Below are 22,581 nucleotides of genomic sequence, written 5' to 3'. Positions count from 1 at the left end.
GTATCGATAATAATCATATCCTAATATGGGTGCCCAACTGCCGGCAATCGGGCGGTGTCGGTTTCGCTTGCTGACCCAGCCCCCATTGAAGGATTGCGAGCTTTGTGAGCTTACCCGAGCAATGACGAACGGTTCCCAGGCAGTTCTTCTGAACTGCACTAGAATGGACACTCTACTCATGCGTACTGCTCAAGTGATGACCGCGAGTGACCGAGAATGACCGAGGTCTTCTAAGCATTTCCGCCTCAGCCTGAAAGGCTTGGGATATTCTGAACGAGTCACCGATGTTCTCTTGCATGTCTTTGGGGCCAACTGCAAAGGCATATGAGACTAATCAAGAGTCGAACGAGAGATCAGTAATCACTTCGTCTACGTTCTGGCCCTTATCCGCTGAGGATTATTATATGATGTCTACCACTGCCGCCTATCATTATCAATCTCATAATCATGTGATCGTTGCGCGTTGCTAATTTTCATGCCTCTACTACGGGACAACCTCCAGCTAGAACGCTTCGCGGCCGGTCTTTACGGTCTGTAGATTTTGTTAGAGAATATAATCAGGCAGAACTGAATCGGGCTTACCTTTAATACGCCAGCGTCAGCAAGGGCGGTGATGAGATCAAAAATGACAAAGTCGCAGCCTCGTCGTGCCACAAGATTGACCGCCACTGGCACTTGTTCCTCGGTCCGTGTGACGTTGCTAAAGTAGGGGACTTGGCCAATCGGGATTGTGATGTCTACACAACCGGCAAATGAGCAGTAACTAACGCCGTTGGTCACAGTGTTTGGGGGCGAGTAGTTCAGCCTGGTGGCATTCGGGTTGTCCACCAAGAGTGGCTCTTCTCGATACGAGGGCAACCCTCCAGTTCCGACATCGTAAATCCAGATGGCGTCCGAGCATGTCTCATCACTGTATCCCAAAAAGTCCTCATTCATCCAGTCGGAAAAGGATCTCTTGATTTCCAAGGCATTCGCATAATCCTCGTCGGTGAATCTCTCAGGGGTCCGCGCAATCCAGCCTGGGCGTCTGGCCGGATCAATGGGAGGGAAGCGGCCTTCATATGTCTCGGCGTAATAAGTCAGCAACGGCTCCGCGACTGCCAGCCACTGAGAACGAGTGTTCAGCAGGGAAGAGGCAGCCCCTCGGAAGGTGGTATTGTACACAGCTGGCTCGGGATGGTTGATCACGATTTCAGACAAATTGACGTCGACCTTGGTCATGCCAATCACGGTCTGGAGGCTTTCGTAGAACTGCTGCACGAGTGCATCGGCTGCCTCATTTCGGACCGGAAGGTATCCGGGATCGTAATAAACGGTCTTGGGAAGAGAGTAGTTATCCGGGGCAGACATGGGTGCAAGTCCATTGATGGAAGCATCTTGATGCAGCTCAGGGATGTACCAATTCTTTGCAAAATAAGCAAACTGATATGGATCTCTGGAGAAAACTCCAGCCGTGTCCTGGGCTGCACCCAAGGGCTGGACCTTCTCTAGTGACATCATTCCTTGACTTGGACGGTTGCCGTACGTCCCTGAAACTGACGCAGGACGACGCATCGACGATCCAGTGTCGGAACCAATGGTGTTGTCAAGCCAGTCATATGCAGCAATGGAGCATCCACCCCCAGACGAGGACGCCGAGCATGTCAGCCATCCATCACCTCTGGGGTTGAATGGGTACTGCACATCGAACCAACCCCAAGGATCTGCACCAGATGCAAACTGTGCAGTCTTTTGCTTTCCAACGACTTGACCACCAAGATCAATGATTCTTTGGATAGCGGGCGCGGTGACCGGGGAGATTGGGTAATACTCAGCCCAAGCTCGACTGCCTCCGGCGGTTTGCAGACCTTGGACATCGTACAAGTCCTTGACCCCGATGCGGAGACCAGCGAAAGGTCGAGGGTCGGACCAGCTGTAGATCCTGGAAGGGACAGGAATAAGCGGATCCTGATAATCGGTCAAAATATCTGGAAGGGCTTTGAAAGAACCTTCGACATCAAGATTGGGATATGCTCCGAATACAAAGGTGCGATAGCGGTCCTGATAGAGACGATAAGCAAGAGAGAAGCTCGCAGATCCGTCTCCGATCTTGGCAACATATGGACCGGGCTCTAGGGTAGAGAGTCCGTCGACCGCTGACGCTGAAGCATCGGTCACTTTGATGGCGGTGTCAACCAAGAATTTGGAACAGCCAGTTGACTTGACAAAACCATATGCAGAGGCATCAAGCGTGGCTCCCCCTTCGCATGTTGAGCTGATATATATTCCTTCTAGAAAGGCTTCTGAATAGACATCATCCCCTGAAAGATATTTGGCAATGGTGCCTTCAATCACTTCTGAGGTAATTTCGCATTCCGTGGTTTTCACAACAGTGAATGGAATGGGATCACCAAGGATGTCGCCTTTCGTCTTCGCAGCCGGGGTAGATGTCAACCCAAGGTAGGAGACATTACCAAGCTTGAAGACAATATCCCCGCCCGTGATGCTTGTCCAAGATTTCAATTCGTCTCGCTTGAGAATTGGGCTGGAGAGAGCAAGCCCGACAAGGGAGAGGGCAAAAGCTCCGTGTCGTAGCATGGCGAATGATCTGCCTTGGGTGGCTCTGCTTGGAATACAGTTATTTTCTCATGACCAAGCGCTCTTGCCAGTCTTTTATAGAGGTAGAACAACGACTAAACCGACACTAGGGTATGGATCCATGGAGTCCAGCCAAGGTTAATAGTCTGGGCAAGTGTCTTGGATACTATATGAATGGGTCTCATGATAAGAGTCGCAATACACTGTCGACGGTGAAGGCCTACCTTTGAGAACCACTGGTTGCCGTGTCCAGTCATATCCAGTCGAATCCTAGCAGAAACTAGTCTAGCTTAGTTTCTCAGAGGATCCACGGAAGCCATAGCAATGAGGAGTCATTGATATACTGGCCAGGACGTAGACGGAGGAGGGTTGTGGATGAACAGTATTCACAAGAAAGCGCCCAAGTCCGCCTCGGTGCGGGTTAGTCTGAAAGTATATCTTCATTTATCGAAAGCTGGAGAGAGACTGGTAAATCGATGTTGAGGTGATGTCGTACATGGACCACTGGGGCAAAGCACGTTTTCTCCGGAATCCGGATGCTAGTGCTATCTGTTGATACCAAGGTGATGTTGACTTGTCTGTATAAGGCAGCTGAGAATGCATTATCGATATGGTTATCAAAGAGACCCCGCACTGGTCTTATCAAGGCTCAACTTGGCAAGACGAGTCCTGATAAACAACAAGTCCAACACCGACATTACGTTATCCTTACCTCTGGTATACTCGTACACTCTTGCAGTAGTAGGGTAATGCCTCAGCCCTCGCTATCTGCCCAGACCAAGAGCTCCTCAAGGTTAAAAATCGCGTCGAACCGTGTCAATGGTTGACAAAGCATTCGTACCTGTCGGATCCAAACTCGGATATCCGGAAGAAGAGGGAGGTGGCAGGCATTCCCCTCTCGTTTCCCCCGGATTGGGACAGGCCATCAGCATTCAGGGAAGGGCTCTCAGAGCCGCTAGAGGATGGTACCTTCGGTTTGCCTCAAGAGCAAGATCGAGTGAGGGTCAGTAATCGAGGCGGGTGTTATCTGGGACTGTTATAACATTTCTCTGATCTCTCTTTTTTCGGAAACGAGTCATGCCAACACGAGTTGATGGGTTATGTTAGTCAGGGAATGGATCTCGGTGCGTGGCCGACGTACGAAGTCTGGGAGGCCGATAACATCCAAGATCAGGTGTGAACGTGACCTTTCTGGGGAATCGTGGATGACGTTGCTCGGGTCGGGATGAAGTCATTGGTTCCACCCACGTGCATGTTGCTAGACGTTTGGAGACCATTCGGCTCCAGCCACATGTGCAGAGGGCGGAGATGCCATGCCACAATGCTAGGTGCTTGAGTGAATGTGCTCGGCGGCGAAGCTGTTGAGGGAGCTCTAGATGCTCCCGAACATTTCGAGAACTCGCCTGTTGCCGAGGGTCCACCATTCTGTGAGATTGGTTTATATGCAACCGTTTCCATGGGGTACAACCCTAGAGGTGCGAATCCCAGATTTTGGGGAGGGAGGAAGTATGTACATCCGTAGTTGAAAGTGGTGGAGGCCGCCCCGACAGTTTCCTTTCCTCCTGAGGAGCCTTCTTGGCGTCGAGCAACCTAAACGCGCCAAGCATGGGCGAGGTTCTGTCGTAGCCAATTGTGTCGCTGCTTGGCGGGGGCGCATTCCAGTGCCAAGATTGCCAAGCAACCCTACCGAAGAACTTGGAAATCCTTTGAGGCAGAGCAGAATTTCGAATTCTGTGCTACGTACGGGGCCCTTATGGGTCAAGTGAGGTTGCTAGTCAGCATGGAGTGTCATGTGTCCTTTTCACAGGCAAACAGTATCATGCGGATCGTGTCACGTTTGCCTCTGTATTTGACATTATGCGTAGCTTTTGTCAAGGTGCTTCGTTTTTGGTGACTGGTAATCTACGCATATGCATCATATTTTACTCTCACTTCTGCGTGATTGGCCCGTTCCAATCAAGGGATGCCTGACAAGCGCCAGCCCTGCGTACAGCCAACTCCTGATGGCGAAAGTAGCCTTGGTGCAGCGTTTTAAGAGGCATCATGCGTTCTATGGACAATGATGGTGGCACAGCACATATACTACTGTAGTCTTCTGTGACTTGGCAACTGCTGCGCAAAAAGGCGTCCAAAGTGTTACCTTGTGGATTGTTCAATCGCCTGTTCCAGAGACTCTGGAAACCAACGAACAGGACTGACTGAGCATAGATCGGAAAGCTTGTCCCTTTGGTAAGGGGCCACGGGGCCATCTAGCACAAGACGTGAAACACTGGTAGGCGAAGAAGCCATGCCTAGGGAAAGGCGTGGCAGGCTCTAATTGCTGGTGACCTTGATCGGCAGGGTTTGGCCGCAGTGGATAGATAGCGTGGGCCTTCGAGGCGACCGCCAAGCTGTGAGTCCACGTCAACAATTCATAGAAGTTGCAAAAGTGACAAATGTCCCATGTTATCTTGCTGACGCTCTCATCAGATGATAATTTCTCCCAGTAGTCGTCGACATGAAGCATCCTTGGAGATGACGCGCGACGATGAATCTCCCAGCACCAAATTTGGGGACCCTTGGAAGCCACCATCTATGGCCGGCTCAGAAAGTGACGCTCCAGGGTCGAAGGGGGAGGAAATAACCCGTGATATTGAGGCTCTGCGATTACCCTCAAGTGCAGAGAGCTACAATGCAAAATTCAGCCTGTCGCCCAATTTACTGCACAAGTTGATCGAGGAAAGAAAGCCTGAAAAGGTCCACGCACTTGGTGGCTTGTCTGGCTTAGCTAATGCCCTTCGGACTGACCTCAAGCATGGCCTCAGCGTTGATGAGGATATCTTGGAACCCCTGCCAAATCGCGAAAGCCATGTTTCCAAACCACGGAAATCTATCATCCAATTACCAGATCTTCAATTACCAGATCACTCTCATACACAAACCACCTTCACTGACCGCCGTGAAGCTTATGGGGACAATCGGCTACCGCCTCGCAAGCCCAAATCATTTCTTCGCCTCGTCTGGGATGCCTTCAACGACAAGTTGATGTTCCTCTTGGCTTTTTCAGCTGTTGTCTCGCTTGCTCTTGGTATCTACCAATCTGTTAATCCCTCAGAGCCAGGTTCGAATGTGGAATGGGTCGAAGGTGTCACCATTGTTATCGCCATTCTCATCATTCTCATGGCAACAGCCACTAACGACTGGCAAAAGAACCATAAATTTGAGAAGCTCAATCAAAAGAAGAGTGAGCGCTTTGTCAATGTGGTTCGCTCTGGAAAACTGAGGCATATTTCGACTTTTGATATTCTTGTTGGTGACCTGGTTCATCTGGCGACTGGAGATATTGTCCCCGTTGATGGAATTCTTGCTGAAGGGTTTGATATCGAATGTGATGAATCCTCTGTCACTGGTGAATCCGATCTGATACACAAAACTCCCTGGAACGACCCCCATCCATCTGAAATCGCAATCCGTCCCAAGCACTCGGACCCTTTCATCGTCAGTGGGAGCAAGATCTCTAATGGAGTTGGCACTTTACTGGTCACATCGGTTGGCATCAATTCAAGCTATGGCAGGATCTTGATGTCGCTGCGAGATGAACCACAAGAGACGCCTCTACAACAAAAGCTAGGGTCACTTTCGAAGTACATTTTGTTCGGAGGTTGCCTGTTCGGTCTTGTCTTCTTCTTTATTCTCTTCGTCCGTTTTCTCGTCCGACTGCCTACTATCGAGGGCGGCCCTCGAGCCAAGGGCGAGGATTTTCTGGGAATCTTCATGCTGTCGGTTACAATGGTGGTCATTGGTGTGCCAGAAGGTCTGGCTTTAGCCGTCACACTTGCACTCGCCTTCGCAACAACCAGAATGCTCAAGGACAAAAACTTGGTTCGGCTTTTAAGATCTTGTGAGATCATGGGAAATGCGACCACAATCTGCTCGGACAAGACTGGAACTTTGACCCAGAACAAGATGACAGTTGTCTCATGTCGCCTCGGACTTTCGAGCAATTTTGGACAAACGATTCTCGAAGACTCGGATAAATCCAAGGAATCCGGGTTGCCAGAGACCAGTGTCAAACCAATGGAGACCATCTCAACCCTACCAGATACCATCAAAGACCTGCTTCGTGATGCAATCTGTCTGAACACGACAGCCACCGAAAAAGAAGATTCAAAGGGAGGAGAATTTGTGGGATCAAGCACAGAGATTGCACTTATTCGTTTCGTATACAATCATCTTGGCTTGAACGACCTCGCGGAATTGAGGGAAAAGGTCCCAGTTGTTCACCTGTTTCCATTTGATGCCAGACACAAATCTATGGCAGCGGTGATAGAGTTGCCCAATGGGAACTTCAGGATGTACGTCAAAGGTGCTGCAGAAGTTATCATCCTCCGGTGCGTCAGCATCGTTGATAAGCTTGACGAAGTTGAGACCACCACCGAAATCAGTACCGACATTCAAGATCACCTTGGGGAATATGTCAACAGTCTTGCACAACGGAGTCTTCGTCCCCTCGCTTTGGCATACCGTGACTTTGAGGTTTGGCCTCCAGCTAAGCCTAATGCAAACAATGACGGTCAACCACGAATTCATGATCTTCTTCACAACCTGATACTCGTCAGCCTAGTTGGCCTGCAAGATCCCCTTCGTCCGGACGTTGTCACTTCGGTCCAACAGTGTCAATCAGCTGGAGTGTTCGTTCGGATGGTCACTGGCGATAATTTCGAAACAGCCAAGGCGATTTCGAAGGAATGCGGAATATATACCTCAGGCGGCATTGCAATGGACGGGCCAACATTTCGAAAGCTGAGCCCCGCCCAATTGGACCTTGTTGTGCCACGGCTCCAGGTTCTGGCACGATCCTCTCCTGAAGATAAACGTATTCTAGTGCTCCGGTTACGAGCTCAATACGAAATAGTCGCTGTCACTGGCGACGGAACCAATGATGCACTGGCTCTCAAAGCTGCCAATGTCGGCTTTGCCATGGGTATTGCTGGCACTGATGTTGCGAAAGAAGCATCATCGATCATCTTGATGGACGACAATTTCACCTCGATTGTGAAAGCCGTGCAGTGGGGCCGTACAATTAACGATGCAGTCAAGAAATTCCTCCAAGTTCGTCTCCCCAAGTCCGCGGCATTTTCGATACATTGACAGTTTTATAGTTTCAACTGACGATCAATTTCGGAGCTGGTTTCCTTACGGCGGTAACTGCTCTAGTGGGAGGAAGTGATGATGCAGTTTTCTCCGTTGTGCAACTCCTCTGGGTCAACATTATCATGGACACGTTCGCTGCTCTTTCGTTAGCAACGGATTATCCCACTCGTGGCGTCCTGAACCGAAAACCAGAACCCCGAGGCACCGCCATCATTACTGTTGCAATGTGGAAAATGATCCTTGCACAGTCTATCTATCAAATAATTGTCATTTTTGTCCTTCACTACGGCGGTTACGCTTTCTTTGCCTTCGACACCGAAATCCAAAAACGACGACTTCAGACAACAGCTTTCAACACCTACATTTACATGCAAGTCTTCAATCAAACCAACTGCCGGCGTGCAGATTCTGGTCTAAATGTTTTCGAGGGCATCCTCAGGAACCCTTGGTTTTTCTTTGTGCAGATCGTCACTATCGCTGGCCAAACATTGATTGTTATGTTTGGCGGAAATGCGTTCCAGACTGCACGCCCAACTGGGCCGCAATGGGCCACATCCATTATTCTCGGACTCATAACCCTGCCATATGGGGCTCTCGTGCGCTTAATTCCAAACAAATATTTCTTGTGGCTGGTGACGCCAATAAGAAAACTCTTTCACATTCGGATGAGAAGAAAGAGGACGAAGAAACAACGCAAGGCTGAGTCCCCACCAAAGCCAGGATTTCTTCAGAGAGCGATATCTGGGTTCAGACGAGAAGCTATTCCACCACAGCCTATACTTCCCACGACCGATGACAATGGGCCGCCTACCGCCGAGGAGATGAAGTTAGATCGTGTTGCGACCCGCTCATCGTCAAGTGGAAGTGAAGCAGGCGACATTGATTTGACTGCTTTAATCAACTCGGCCAAGGCCCAGAGGCCTGACCCACAATACTGCCTTGAAGTCCACCCAGATACGCATGAGGACGATCCTGTACTTTTGACAAGAGCGGAGGACTTCAGCAGGCCCACAATACCACCCAGTCAGGATGCCGACTATATGCGATATCTTGGCTCTGGGCATTTGTAGACCAGCCTGGGCAGCCTCGCGGCTCTAAAGGATTTGATTAGATTGTAATACTGCACTAGAACTTGACATTATTAAGTGGGATTGGGCACTTATTATTAGTATGCACTCAATCGTTAAATGCTAAGCTTTTCTCATGGCATCGACAAAGTACTCCGTAATCATTCTGGCTAAACCTATCAGTATGATTCATCTGCCAAGCAGAATATATGGATCGGACGCGTCAGATTTGACATCATATATCAACAGCACAAAATCTCTCAACTCTGTGACTTAACTTCATGCTTGCTACTCATCGGGCGTTCTGTAGCTCTGTGACGACAGACTTGCGCCGAAAGATTCGAGGACGCAACAGATTCCGAAGCCATCCACCGCACTGGCTGACAAAACCGACAAAGCCGGTCCACGAGACGGGTGGATCGGTGGTCAAAGTATGGCAGAGAAGCTGGTTGGTGCGGAGAGTTCCAAACCTCTTATCGGACTCGAAGAGTTATCTGGAACCAATGACGATATCTATGTCGCAAGATATGCCATCAAGGACACCCGTAAGAATATCCATGGTCCAACACTCGAGCCGGTTATGCTGATGCTGGCGAATGCAGCCCAAGAAAAAGCCATACAGGAGGTAGAGACGATCCTTCGTGATTGTGCTGCAGCAGGACTAGAGACAGAGGTCAAGTTGGGCGAGTTTTGTTCTCTTCTGCTCATTTTGAGAGCCCCCAAGACCTTACTTGGCAATGCGGTCCACCGATCACGGTGAGCAATTACAGGCAGTCATCTCAGATAACGACATTAATAGTGGTGCAGGGTCAAGGACTGGCTGTATGGAATCATCGACGAACGACCAGAAGGCTCGTACGACACAGTTGCCAAAGCAGAAACCGAGAGTGAAAACCTCCGATCGATGTATCACCTTGTCACCTGGTCCAAGCAGTTGGGAGGGGCTGAGCTCATGCCGGGCAATGATCATTGTGAGAATGTGACTTCTGTCTTCCCATTGCACAATAAGAAAATGAACAACCAGATGCTGTACGAGTTCAGCCGAAAACTCATCCTGAATATGGATGACCTAGACCGTATCCGGTCTGTTTACGGAGAGAAGGTTCGAACGAAGCGTGCCCCATTTGGGTGGAAGTGCTAATCGTCGTTTAGGTTGGCTTTTATTTCTGCTTCCTACAGACCTATATGGTCGCCCTGGTATTCCCGACAGCAACTGGCATCTTTGCTTGGACCTTTGGGAGCGGCTGCTCATATTTCTATGCCATAATCACGATTGCCTGGTGCATTGTGTTTCTGGAATATTGGAGGATGCAAGAAATCAATCTTAGCCTTCGCTGGCACGTACGGGGTGTTGGAAACCTCAAGGTACGTTTGCTCAGTCACTGACAGCGTTCCTCCCTTCCCGCCAACGGAAGACTATGCTGACTTCCAATAGGTCGATCGTCGAGAGTACAAGTATGAAAAGGAACTACAAGATCCTGCTACTGGTGAGACCATCATATACTTTCCTAAGAGGAAGCGAATTGCTCGCCAACTGGTGTCTTTGCCATTTGCGTTGGTTGCATTGCTCGTTCTTGGAGCAATCACTACTGCGATATTCGGAATCGAGCTCTTGATCTCGCACGTATATGCCGGCGAGTACAAAGACTGGATAGTATGTTGCCTGAATTTCGTTTCGAAATTTCCTCCATTAACCAAACTGCAGGATCACTTGCCCACCGTCATGCTAGCCTTGAGTCTCCCTTCAATCAGTTCCTTCCTTGAGAAGATCGCCAATAAACTCACTACATGGGAGAATCATAGAACAGCAGACCGGCATGAAGAATCGCTTACACAGAAGGTATTTGTCCTCAACTCAATCACGAAATTTCTCCCAATCTTCTTGACGGCGTTTGTCTACGTGCCCTTCGGAGAGGGTATCATCTCTGGACTACAGAGCCATATGCGCAATATTCTTGGGGACAGATCAAGCGATCTTCTGAACTCTGAATTTCGGGTTGAGAATTCGAGACTAAAGAGTGAGGTGGTGGCTCTGGTAGTCACCGAGCAGATTTCTTCGTTTGCCGAAGAGCTCATTTTGCCTTTGGTCAAACTGCGAGCCAGAAAATGGTACAACAGATGGATGGGCCGGAGCAACACACGAGGTGTAACTCCGGGAAATTCAAACGCGTCCAAACTCCTGGCACAAGCGCGAGACGAAGGTCTCCGCGAGCCATACAACGTTCAGGAAGACATCCAGCAGATGGTCACCCAATTTGGATACTTGGCCCTGTTCTGTCCCATCTGGCCACTGGTGCCTCTTGGGTTCTTGATTAACAATTGGATTGAACTTCGATCCGACCTGCTCAAGATCAGCATCGACCATCAGCGACCTCATCCGGTGCGCACAGATGGAATCGGAGCGTGGAATGACTCTCTAAATTTCCTGGCTTGGTTGGGCAGCATTGTCAGCTCTGCCGTCATGCATTTGTTTCATGGAGAGGCACGCCTCTCCGATATACGAACTTGGTGGACCTTGCCAATCACAATATTTGTTGCCGAGCATATCTACCTCGGAACGCGATATCTCGTCCGTCTGGGATTCGAAAGGCTTGGCTCAGAAGAGTTGTTGACCAAGAAGAAGAACGAGTACGCCCGTCGGAAAGCGGCTGCTCAGAAATATATGCATCATGAATCCCCAGATATTGTTTCTGACAACGCTTACATCACTGCCGACACGGACCAAAAAGGCGAGAATACAGTGTCGATGAAGCATAGCTCCTCCGAAATCGAGGACATGGTTCGGTATCTACATGCATCAGCTTCCAAAAAAGCCGCATAGTTTGGAAGGAGGCGATCTACTAATTGCAATCACCTTGTGTCGTCGATTGCGCTCCAGAAATATCCTTGGCTCCTTTTCTACGTAGGGCTGCCGTTATATATTCCGTTGAATGAGAAAGGTCTTGCCTGTGAGTTCAATTGTGGACTGAATGTTACATTCCGAACACAAACAATATACATCTGATTCAGAATCCCTCGTCATGTTGTATTCACGCGAGGGCGCATGTGTGCTTCTCCGTCATGCAGTCAATTCAAAGCCCTCATACCCATTGTCTGCGGACTCCCAGAGCTTCTTTCTATACATTGGAAGGCCAGCCATGTAATTCAAAGCCTCTCGTGGCTTACCGGGAATATTGTCTCCATAGTACCAGCTCCGGGCTCGTGTGAATAGACCCTTCTCGCCCATTTCAAGGGTATGGTCTCTCCAAGCCTGTTCAGCTTGTCGCGTTGCATCTATTTTAGTGAGGCCTTGTTCTCGAAGGCGTGTGAGGCAGGTCGTTATCCAAGTCCCTTGACACTCGGCAGAGGATGGACCTGTAGCAAAGGCAGTTGGCGCCTGAGGTCCATACATCCAAAATAGATTGGGAAACCCTGCTGTTGTCATTCCAAGGAATGTATAGGTGCCTTTGCTCCATTTCTCCTTAATCGAGATGTCTGGATCTACTCCGTGGATATCGATGTTCGTAATTCCTCCCGTGATACTATCAAATCCAGTTGCCGTAACGAGAATATCGACTTCGTGAACAGCTCCATCGGCTGTCTTGATGCCTCTCTCTGTGATTTCAAGAATAGGGTTATCCAATAAGCTCACGAGATCAACGTTCTCTTGGTTGAAGACTTCGAAGTAGTGCTTCTCCAGACTTATCCTCTTAGTTCCAAAGGGATGAGGCGCAACTGTTGGTGCAAGTATTTCCTGGTTTCGAGGATCATGAATTCGAGGTATAACGCTCTGCCGCCAGTATTCGTAAGCTTCGGCGTTAGCCTCTTCATCATAGAGGACATCTTGATACGTGCCAAGCCAAAAGTGTAACCCTCCCGTTCGAAGCAGTTTGTTGTAGAAGATTTTCCTGGCTTCGGGCGAAACCTTAAGCGCTGATTCCGGTGAGAACCCGTAGTCAAACCCTGCAAATGTTTTCAGCATTAATTGCCTGGTCTCGGCAAACGTGCTTTTCCATATGTCATTGGCATTCTTATCGTATTGTGGATTCTCCATAGGCAGGGCTGTATTTGGGGTTCGTTGAAAAACCGTAAGATGTTTGGCGACTTTTGCGGTTTCCTGTATCAGCTGTACACCACTGGCTCCTGTACCGATGATAGCAACTCGTTTTCCTTTCATCTCAACCCCGGTCTGGGGCCAGAGTCCTGTATGATAGAGTTCTCCCTTGAAAGTCTCAATGCCAGGAATCGCAGGGATATAGGGCTTGGAGCCGAAGCCAGTACATAAGACAACATGTCGAGCAGCGATATCCTCATTCTGGCCGCTTGAGTTTGTCATTTCCAGATTCCACATATGCACACGATCATCCCAGGTCATCTTTTGAACGCGGGTGTTAAACGTCATAAGATCATGCAACCCCCAAATTTTCACTAAATGCTGGAAATAGAGGCGCAACTCTGAGTAGTCAGGAAACCTTTGTGACCAGTTCCAGTCGATCCACGTCTCATCCTCAGTCAATTGGTAGGTCGGAACTGGAGTATCGACTCTTGCCCCTGGGTAACAATTCCAATGCCAGATCCCACCTGTAGATGAGCCCGCTTCATAGAGATGAACATCGAACCCAGCATCCTTCAACCTATGCAACTCGTAAATTCCAGAAAAACCTGCTCCGATCACCACCACTTCACGTTGACTGCGAGTTGAGCCGAGAGAGCCCATCAGATACGCGGTGTAAACAATTCTACGTCGACCTTAAGCAGCCAGTACTTGGGAACTAGCGGAGCACACTGATAACTCCTAAATCAAGGTGGTGTAAACCAATACTGAGGCAAAACGTTGTTTGGAGAGTCTGCCATGGAACTCTGAGTCACGAATGCATCCTAGGTTGTTTATAGTAGAACCCTGAATCTTGGACAGGGTGGTCAGTCCACACTGATCACGGACAACATTTTCCGAGAGCCATAGATGTTAGGGGTGGTGAGTCCAACCCCGCCTGGGGCAGCCAGTGTGGACCTCGGGCCATCTCCTCGCTACATCAACACCGGCCAATTGAACAGACGAAGCATTAGAACTAGGATCCCATTATACGAACTTACTCTTGGAGATACTGTTACCCCATATCGTGGTGAAATCATCTGTGGAGAAGCGAAACTTAAATATAATCTTCAGCGAACATGAGCAGATCTTTTGGATGCCTTTGCGTGGCCTACGTTCGAAACAGTAGTTTAACCGAGGATTAACGGATAAATCAATCCTATGTAGTCTACTATCTGGATAGAGACATTAGGACGCACAATTGAGAGGGCGGAAGATCTGGTGGCCTTCATCAGAATACTAACACAATTCTCGAGTTTGAATTGCTGCTTCCTATGAGATCAAACATCTCATTAAGTTGGTCCAATTTGTACTATTCAACATTGTGCTTGATGGTATGCTTGAATGTAAACTCAAGTGCAGAAGGAAAATGATCCTTTATGGCGGCCCAGTCCATTGACTTCTTATCCCTACAGTTCCTCATCAGGTCCAGAGGAATTGAAGATACTGACCACGGAAATGTATCCAGATTCCAGACCTATGAGCCGCCGTCAGAAGCCGCCGGTGCAGCACTGGAGATGACCACAATACGCGATCCAAACGCAGTGGCTTCGTGGAGCTTTATAGTAAGTGAGAACTCCTCGGCTTGAAGATTACACCCGTACCTAGACTGGTCGCTTCTTCCAAACCATCATTATCGATATTTGTGCCGGCCAGCCGGAGGCCTGTTGATCTAGGATCCAGACTTGGATGCGGGGTATGAGCTGACGACTCATGGTGGTCACGGTTATCCGAGGGTTGATAACATGATCGAGATATAAGCCACGTGATATAAGTCTCCGTCGAGGCTGTAATCCTTGGAACAAGGGCTTGAGGCTCGTTGATTCTTGTTGGCGCGTAGTTGCCAGTAGAGTAGGTTCGGGGGCTCAGGCATGGATGTGGTCTTGCCTGCGAATCTGGATCCATAGAACAGTAAACCCTGGAGGGGTCGAGGAGTAGTGGAACGAACCTTTCCTTTCCCCATTATTTAGTTTAAGGCAGCTCCTGCTGTCTTATAATAGTGGCCATATTGCAATCCTTCGTTGGTGAAACCCAGATCTTCTAGTCGTTGAATGTGAAGAAGTTCTCCCCAGCAGCAGAGTTATCGTTGATCCAGTCTGGGAATAGCTCTGGGAAGAGATCTTGAAGGCTAGTCGCACCCTCCTGTAGGGCGTCGAAAACATCTCCTGATATAATCTCCTCTTGTAGAGGATTGTCCATATAGTTTCGCTCGTAGCTGTTTTGATCGTGGACGACGGATTCCATTATCGGAGGAGCGGTGCTACTTTTGGCCGGCTTTAGGGGGCGCGCATCCTCAATTCGTTTCAGAACCGTCCGAGTTTGCACCAGGCAGAGCTCGGCGAGGTCCCATTTGTCCTCGTCGTGGTATTTTTGTAGGCAATCAACTAATGTCCGCGCGCTGGTCATGCAATGGACCTGCGTGTGACTGTCACTTGTCTGAAGTGCGCACCGGAGTAGCAGTGTCACAGCTGAGGTGAAATGTTGGGCGTTGTATGGGAGCCAGAACCCCATCAGGTCATTCTTGTCTAACGACATGACGAACCGGACGATATCGTCCGCTGCCATTTGGCACCGAGATAGCAATGATGATACTGGCTCTGACTCGCGCTGATATCGAGTAGTCTCATGCCATGCAACGCGTTGAAGTAGCATTCTCACTGAGAGATAGGAGAGTTGTAGATTTCGCACGCCTGGGATGGAAGACCGATCGCAGAGGTCGTCAATCTGTAGCCAACTTGGTTGGATTTCAACCCACTGGTCAAGCTCTATTTCTGACCGAGCTATCTGGCTGGCGATCATCTCTTCATCAGCGCCAGCGCGAACCTGGTAGATCAGTGGCAATATGTCACCGAGTATTTCTGTCAGCCGACATAATTGAATATAGACTTCAGAGGCGCGGATGTGGTCCAAGGATCCGCTTCGAGCTTGGGTGATTAGTAGTCTCATGGTTGGTAGAGGGACATCACATTGGCTTTTGGTGATATAGTTAGGCACGCCTTGGGCGAAATTGAACCATCGATCCTGGATAAGGACGGCCCACCAGATCTTCCAGCGCATGCTTTTCTCTATGTCGCTAGCGGTCTTCCATCCCATGCAGTCATGGTTGAGCCCGATCATGTGTCCCACTGCCACCGCACGTGCCACGTTGCCTGCGTTGTGGATTACACTTTGATACGGTCGCCCAGCTACACCAAGACAGATGGCTCCAATAGTGGCAAGATCTCCTCCGTGTACGTTCATGGCATTGGACATGGCGGAGATCTGCCAGGCAACATCTTGATCTGGCCGAGTATATGTGCGGAGTGCCGGACAGGTGTCCCAGTAAAATAGTGCGTGGGAGACAAGGAGGAGTAGAAATATCTTCGGTGGAGTGTTGTGATTCTTGATTCGCATCAAAATATAGTCTTCATCGGTGAGAGGGTAGCACGGTGCCAGTTTGTCAAAGTAATTGGCCAATAACTTATCCAAGAAAGGTTCCACTTGGGCCAGTAGCTTTTCGGACAGGTCGTTCGAGTACTGTGTGAAACCTATTGGACTTGGAACTCGGGGGGGAAGGCGCATCACATAGACGGCTTCTCGAGATTCCCGTTCACTCGGAACCGACAAAATAGGCATTTCCTGCGGCTTGTTGTAATCTTCTGGGATACGCTGATGCGGATAATGCTGGTCAAGAACCTGGGTGTCGCGTGCAACAACGGGGCCGACAACTCGAGCTTGGTAGTCCAGAGAATGATCGTCGGCTAGGAGTGAGCGGTGGGTGAAGCCGACTTTCACCCCAGAATGATTCTTCATGCCTGCTAACGAACATACTATGCCACGTCTGCGACAGTGAGAGCAGGATTGGCCTGGAATGTCGATGACACAGCGTGACCGACGTTGATGGCATAGTGCGCATGCAGGGTATCGATGCGATCCATATGGCCGCCCAGTCCTCATCTCGGCGAAGTTGATCTATGATTGGAAATTGAGCATTTGTCGTGATGTCTCCTCATGGGAGGGTTTTTAAATCATGAAATCTGGAGATTATGACGGGTCCAGAACAGATGGGACATGTTGGGGATGAGATAAGGCCGAGGGGGCTATTTCCCTAACTAAATTATAGGTTATACTAACGGAGCGTCCAATCAAAGAGTTATTTCGCAGCTCTCACATACCAATGAGACGAAAGTTTCGCCGTCAGTGATTCTCCACTATTCTTCCATATCCCTCGTTGCTCCATTCAGGGTTTGACGAACAGCCCGTATTTCTTTCATATCTATGCCTCTCTAACTTACATTATCTTTAGAAATCACTACTCGAACACTGCAAGCACAGACTGCAGAGAATCCAGGATGGCGCCACATGCAGACAACAGCGGTGTATCTAGCCTCGTGTCAACGAAGAAGCTCAATGGCTCAGTTGAGAGCCATCATGAGAGCAGCGATACAGAGGCCTTGAAGCGAGATTCAAAGGAGTTTCTAGCCCACGTTGGTTTCCAATACTCAGATCATATAATCACGAGAGCCCGTGATCTCCACTTCTACGATTCCAACAACCACAAACTACAGGATTGGACCTCTGGGCAAATGTCATGCTTGATTGGCCATGGTCACCCTGAGATCGTGTCTACGATACACGAGTCGGCCCAGAATCTAGATCATACGTTCAGCCTCATGATTTCCCCGCCAGTCGTTAATCTCGCGAAGAGGCTTGCGTCCGTTTTGCCTCATCCCCTATCCAAAACCCTCTTTCTCTCCACCGGCGGAGAATCGAATGAAGCAGCGATCAAGATGGCTAAGTTCTATACTGGAAAGTTCGAGATAGTTGGGCTGGGCGCCTCATACCACGGAATGACTGCTCTAGCGCAGTCTGCGCAGTATCTATATGGTCGCCAGGGGCACGGTCCGCTGATGCCTGGGTCCCATCAATTACCTGCGCCTAATGCCTATCGGTCGATTTTTCGCAAGGCAGATGGTAGCTACGACTGGGAAACAGAGCTCGACTATGGTTGGAAGATGATTGATCAGGCATCATGTGGATCTCTGGCCGCATGTATCGTGGAATGTATTCAGTCTGCCGGGGGTATGCACGTCTTGCCTCCAGGCTACTTGGCTGCACTTAAGAAGCACTGCGAACGACGAGGAATGCTACTTATAATCGACGAAGCGCAAACAGGTGTCGGCCGGACAGGCGACTTCTTCGCCTTCAACCATGAGGACGTGGTTCCGGACATCCTTACCCTAAGCAAGACTCTAGGCAATGGTATTGCCATCTCTGCAGTCGTTACGACGCCAGAGATTGACCGAGTGGCTAGTGAGCAGGGCTTCTTCTTCATTACTACGCACATGAACGACCCTCTACCAGCTGCGGTTGGGGACAAAGTTCTCGAGATCGTTGTGCGAGATAACTTAGTCGAAAACGCCCGTCTCATGGGCCTTCATCTTGCCGAGGCTCTGCAAACCTTGCAGTCTCGTTACGGTTGTATTGGTGATGTCCGCGGCCGTGGCCTCATGCAAGCCATCGAATTAGTGGCCGACCGAGACACGAAGGCCCCTGCTCGAGCGGTTGCTAAAGGGCTTGCGGACAAAATGTACGAGCTTGGGCTGTGGACGTACTTCAGTAACAGTCCAGCCTTTGGGTGCTCTTTCAGATTCTCCCCTCCGATTACCATTACCCGGGAATTGCTCGATGAAGCAATCGATATCATAGAGCGCGCATTCGCAACAACGGAAGGAACGATGCCATTATATTGACAAGCTCACCGACGCTGGCTGTAACAGGAGCGTGAATCTGCTTGGGGTTGCATCTGGCTCCTCGATAGATCATTCGTAGATCCTTAGAAACTAGTGCATCAATAGGCCTCTCGGTAGACGACTTTCATTAGAAGTGGAGGTTTAGGAGCAATTCCTGCTAAACTATGATTGTACCCTGTCCTCGAGCCATTCTCTGCCGACTTCCTATCACTATGTACGAATTCAGTTTTGAAGTTGTGTTAACTTGCTACCGCCCCTGTCAGGGTAGTGGCTCACGAATGAGCCCAGTCTCGTGCTCACCACTACGCGCTGATAACAGAATAGATCACTTCGGCTACAGATTACAGATGCCAATCTGTGGACTCTCCGGACGGATTGCAGATATTAGCTAAAAGTGTCTATCATTGAAACATCCCAGATGAGCTGACAGACTACAAGGTGTATAGTAAGTTGAGTTGACATACCCCAAGCCGGCGTGGCAAAGACGGGGTGGAGTGACGGGCTAAGAGATAAGAGCCACTAAGCAGCTCCACATAACATGAACCAGCCAAATGCATTGCAGTTTGACCTATCCCTTGCCGGCGAGGTTACGAATTGATTGGGTATAGGCCGCCTTATCCTTGGACCAAAGATCCTCCAAACCAAGATAGAGTCAGTGTGTTGAACAGAACATCACCTCTCTCTTCTATAAAGACGCAAGGCAATACGATCGACCATGGCCGGCATACCCTCACCTTCCACGCACTGGAACCTCGAATTCTGATCGTGGAGCTTCTCCATCTCTTTGATCTTGAAGAGCTTTTTTCTGTCATCACAATGGCTGAATCAAAAGAAGCCGTTGACACCACTCGGTCGCCCAGCAACTCGGACTTCGAAACTGGAGACCGGCGGGCTGCATTCCCAGGAGATGTTGGTTATGTACCAGAGAATAATCGCGAAGCCGACTTCTTCACTCGCAATGGCCTCAATTTCAAAAGTTTTCAGCGACGTAAGTGTCTCCAAAGGACCAAGGTCTTATGCCGATGCAATAGGACTAACATGATACGCGATGCAGGTGAATGGGGTACCGGATTTGAGCAACTGGACCGTTCTATGAAACCACGTCACCTGAATATGATCGCCATTGGCGGTGCTATCGGTGCTGGGTTTTTCGTGGGTTCCGGAAATGCGCTTGCCAATGGCGGACCTGGCTCTATGTTCATCAGCTTCCTCATCGCTGGCGTGCTTATATTCAATGTTGTTTATGCACTTGGTGAATTGGCGGTGATGTATCCTGTTGCAGGAGGTTTCTACACATATTCGTCGCGCTTCATTAGTCCATCTTGGGGCACGGCCATGGGTTGGAATTATGTAAGCTCTATCCTTTGTGCGTCACTTGGTTTCAACACTGACATTCTCTGTCCAAGGCTTTCCAATGGATGATGGTACTGCCTCTGGAGTTGACTATATGTTCATTCACAGTACAGTTCTGGGATAAAGAGCAGAACATAGCAATCTGGATCACTATCTTTTGGGTAGTGATTGTTCTGTTCAATATCTTTGGCACTCTTGGTTATGCTGAAGAGGAGTTCTTCTCATCTGCTTTCAAACTGATAGCCACTATAATCTTTATGATTATAGCAGTCGTCTTAATATGTGGCGGCGGTCCCTCAAACGGCAAATTCAGCGAGTATTGGGGTGCCCGACTATGGCACGATCCTGGACCGTTCAAAAATGGCATTGATGGCTTTTGTGCCTGCTTTATTAATGCGGCATTTTCCTTCGGTGGTGTTGAGCTTATCGGACTGACCGGCGCAGAGGCTGAAAATCCTGGAAAGTCGCTCCCTACAGCTGTGAAGCAAGTCTTTTGGCGAATCACCATCTTCTACATCATCGGGCTGACTTTAGTTGGCTTATTGGTTTCATCCAACGACCCCCGCCTCCTCAATGCCCATAACAGATATTCTGAGGGAACATCGCCGTTTGTGATTGCTGGAGTTGATGCGGGACTGCATGGCTATGACAGCTTTATGAACGTCGTTATCCTGGTTTCGGTTGTCTCTATCGGCGTCTCCTGCGTGTACGCTGGATCTCGGACGGTCAACGCCTTGTCGACTCAAGGATATCTCCCAAAGGTCTTTTCGTACATCGATAGGTCTGGCCGGCCGTTGCCAGCTGTCCTGCTTCTCCTGGCCTGCGGCCTCATCGCCTATATTGGCCTGGCCTCATCGGGAACAACAGTCTTCAGCTGGCTTCTTTCTATCAGTGGACTATGTCTCCTCTTCACCTGGTTCTCGATTTGCTGCGCCCACCTCCGTTTTAGGGCAGCTTGGGCAAAACAGGGTCGTTCCGTGGACGAGATTCCTTTCCAGGCACCTTTTGGTGTTTATGGCTCATGGTGTTCATTAGTGCTAATTCTACTATTCTTCGCGGGCCAATTCTACATTTCTCTTTCGCCACCAGGAGTCAAGGGGGTTGCCAGTGCCGAAGACTTCTTCAGAAGCTTTCTCACGGTGCCTATTGTTCTATTCTTCTGGGCTGTGGCTTACGCCATGAAAAGGCAAGGATTTCACAAGCTGGAAGAAATCGATCTTGATGCTGGTGTACGTGCGCATGACTGGGATGCGATCAAAGCTCAACGGGCTAAAATGGCGTCATGGCCCTGGTGGAGACGAGCCATGTCGATAATGTGGTAAAGGAAGTCATTGGTGACGCAGTGAACCGGACGCGGCAAGCCAACAGTCCAATATGACACTACTCGGAGGACATAGTCTTGCAGTTCTATCCTGGAATTGAGATTAAAATAAGTTTGAAAGAGATTCCTAATGCCCGTCATCGAAATATGTATGATAGGTATTGCTCCATCTGCTCATAGTCCTCAAGGCCGCCCATCCATCCGATATATTGATCAGGTCGAAGAAGAGCCGAACAACCCGTCTCTTTGTCTACATCATAACCTCGGTATGCATTTCCATGGCCATGATGGTAGGTCGAGTCATCTGCAAAGACTCTATAGTAGTCATATTGCTTGGTTAATCCCACACGAACAAACACATCTGGAAGATCTACCAGCTCAATGCTTCTTCTAGGGGATGAATGCAACAAGAGAACTTCGATAGGAGGAGAAGTGATAGTGTCATCGCCTAGAATAAGCCGTCTTGATAGTGAGGAGGGCTGGCAAAGACGCTCGCCTACTCTGCTCAATCTCGCAACGGAGGTTTTATCGGTCAAGTCGCCACAGAACACGACTAGTCTCCAACGTCCGTCGGACTTCAATTTGTCCCCGAGATGAATTGGGGTTGCATCAGCTTGATGGGCCACTTGAAACGATGGAAATCTCCTCCCGATCTCGATGCCTCCGAGCCAAGGGTTCATGGATGAGCTCTTTTGCTCTTTCGAAGTTTTGCGAGGCTCTTGCACCAAAACACTGGGTCCGTACTTTACCGAGATACCGGAAGTGAAGATGTTGCCTCTCTCCAAGGTGGCTTTGAATTCCTTCATGGAAATCCCAGCTTCATCAGCAAGACCCCGCGCTGGTCGACCTGAGAACATGGAAGATAATCGTCGGTCAAACTCGATCAACTCTTGTGCAATTGTCCGACGTTCGGTCTCGTATGTGGCAAGAATTGAGCGTTTGGTAGTCTTCTTCACCACGGAGGCAATTTTCCATACCAGGTTATAGGTATCTTGCATTGAAACGTTCATGCCTTGTCCCGCTTTGGGAGAGTGCGAATGAACAGCATCCCCAGCAAGGAAGACTCGATCCTTGACAGAGTACTTGTTACCAACTCTTTGTCCAATCTGCCACTTCGATTAGCTTAGATCTAGGCCTCACATGCACCTGCAGCTAAGTACCTGATAGACTGTCCACCATTCACAATAGTCGTATGAGATCTCGTATGGCTGCAATATCTTTTGAGCTGCCTGAAAGATGGTCTGAGGAGTTACCGTGCTGCGATCAAATCTGTCGCCCAGTGCCGGTGAAAAGCTTGCAAGTTGAATATAAAGTCGAACCAAATTT

The 22,581-nt window shown here is 49.4% G+C and overlaps 4 protein-coding genes across 4 annotated transcripts; all 4 read right to left on the bottom strand.

Annotated features, from left to right (window-relative positions):
- Positions 1-454: 454 nt before the first annotated feature.
- On the bottom strand, positions 455-2,674 carry PV10_06209 (uncharacterized protein). Its single transcript, XM_016370976.1, has 2 exons — positions 583-2,674; positions 455-532 (listed from the first exon to the last, which is right to left on the bottom strand). Exons 1-2 carry the CDS (start codon positions 2,575-2,577, stop codon positions 503-505), a joined length of 2,025 nt encoding a protein of 674 aa, XP_016223269.1. The 5' UTR covers positions 2,578-2,674; the 3' UTR covers positions 455-502.
- Positions 2,675-11,835: 9,161 nt separating this feature from the next.
- Positions 11,836-13,473, bottom strand: PV10_06208 (uncharacterized protein; the record flags this gene model as incomplete). Its single annotated transcript, XM_016370975.1, has 1 exon — positions 11,836-13,473. One exon carries the CDS (start codon positions 13,471-13,473, stop codon positions 11,836-11,838), a length of 1,638 nt encoding a protein of 545 aa, XP_016223268.1.
- A 936-nt stretch (positions 13,474-14,409) lies between these two features.
- Positions 14,410-14,754, bottom strand: PV10_06207 (uncharacterized protein; the record flags this gene model as incomplete). Its single annotated transcript, XM_016370974.1, has 1 exon — positions 14,410-14,754. One exon carries the CDS (start codon positions 14,752-14,754, stop codon positions 14,410-14,412), a length of 345 nt encoding a protein of 114 aa, XP_016223267.1.
- A 135-nt stretch (positions 14,755-14,889) lies between these two features.
- Positions 14,890-16,847, bottom strand: PV10_06206 (uncharacterized protein; the record flags this gene model as incomplete). The annotated part of the gene is made up of 1 exon (XM_016370973.1): positions 14,890-16,847. The coding sequence occupies exon 1, from the start codon at positions 16,783-16,785 to the stop codon at positions 14,890-14,892; it is 1,896 nt and encodes a 631-aa protein (XP_016223266.1). The 5' UTR covers positions 16,786-16,847.
- Between the last annotated feature and the right edge of the window lie 5,734 nt (positions 16,848-22,581).

This window comes from Exophiala mesophila, assembly GCF_000836275.1.
Source record: "Exophiala mesophila strain CBS 40295 unplaced genomic scaffold supercont1.4, whole genome shotgun sequence".
In the NCBI taxonomy this organism is placed as follows: Eukaryota; Fungi; Ascomycota; class Eurotiomycetes; order Chaetothyriales; family Herpotrichiellaceae; genus Exophiala; species Exophiala mesophila.
The sequence above is the reverse complement of the archived record's forward strand: the minus strand, read 5'-3'. Positions and strand labels throughout refer to the sequence as shown.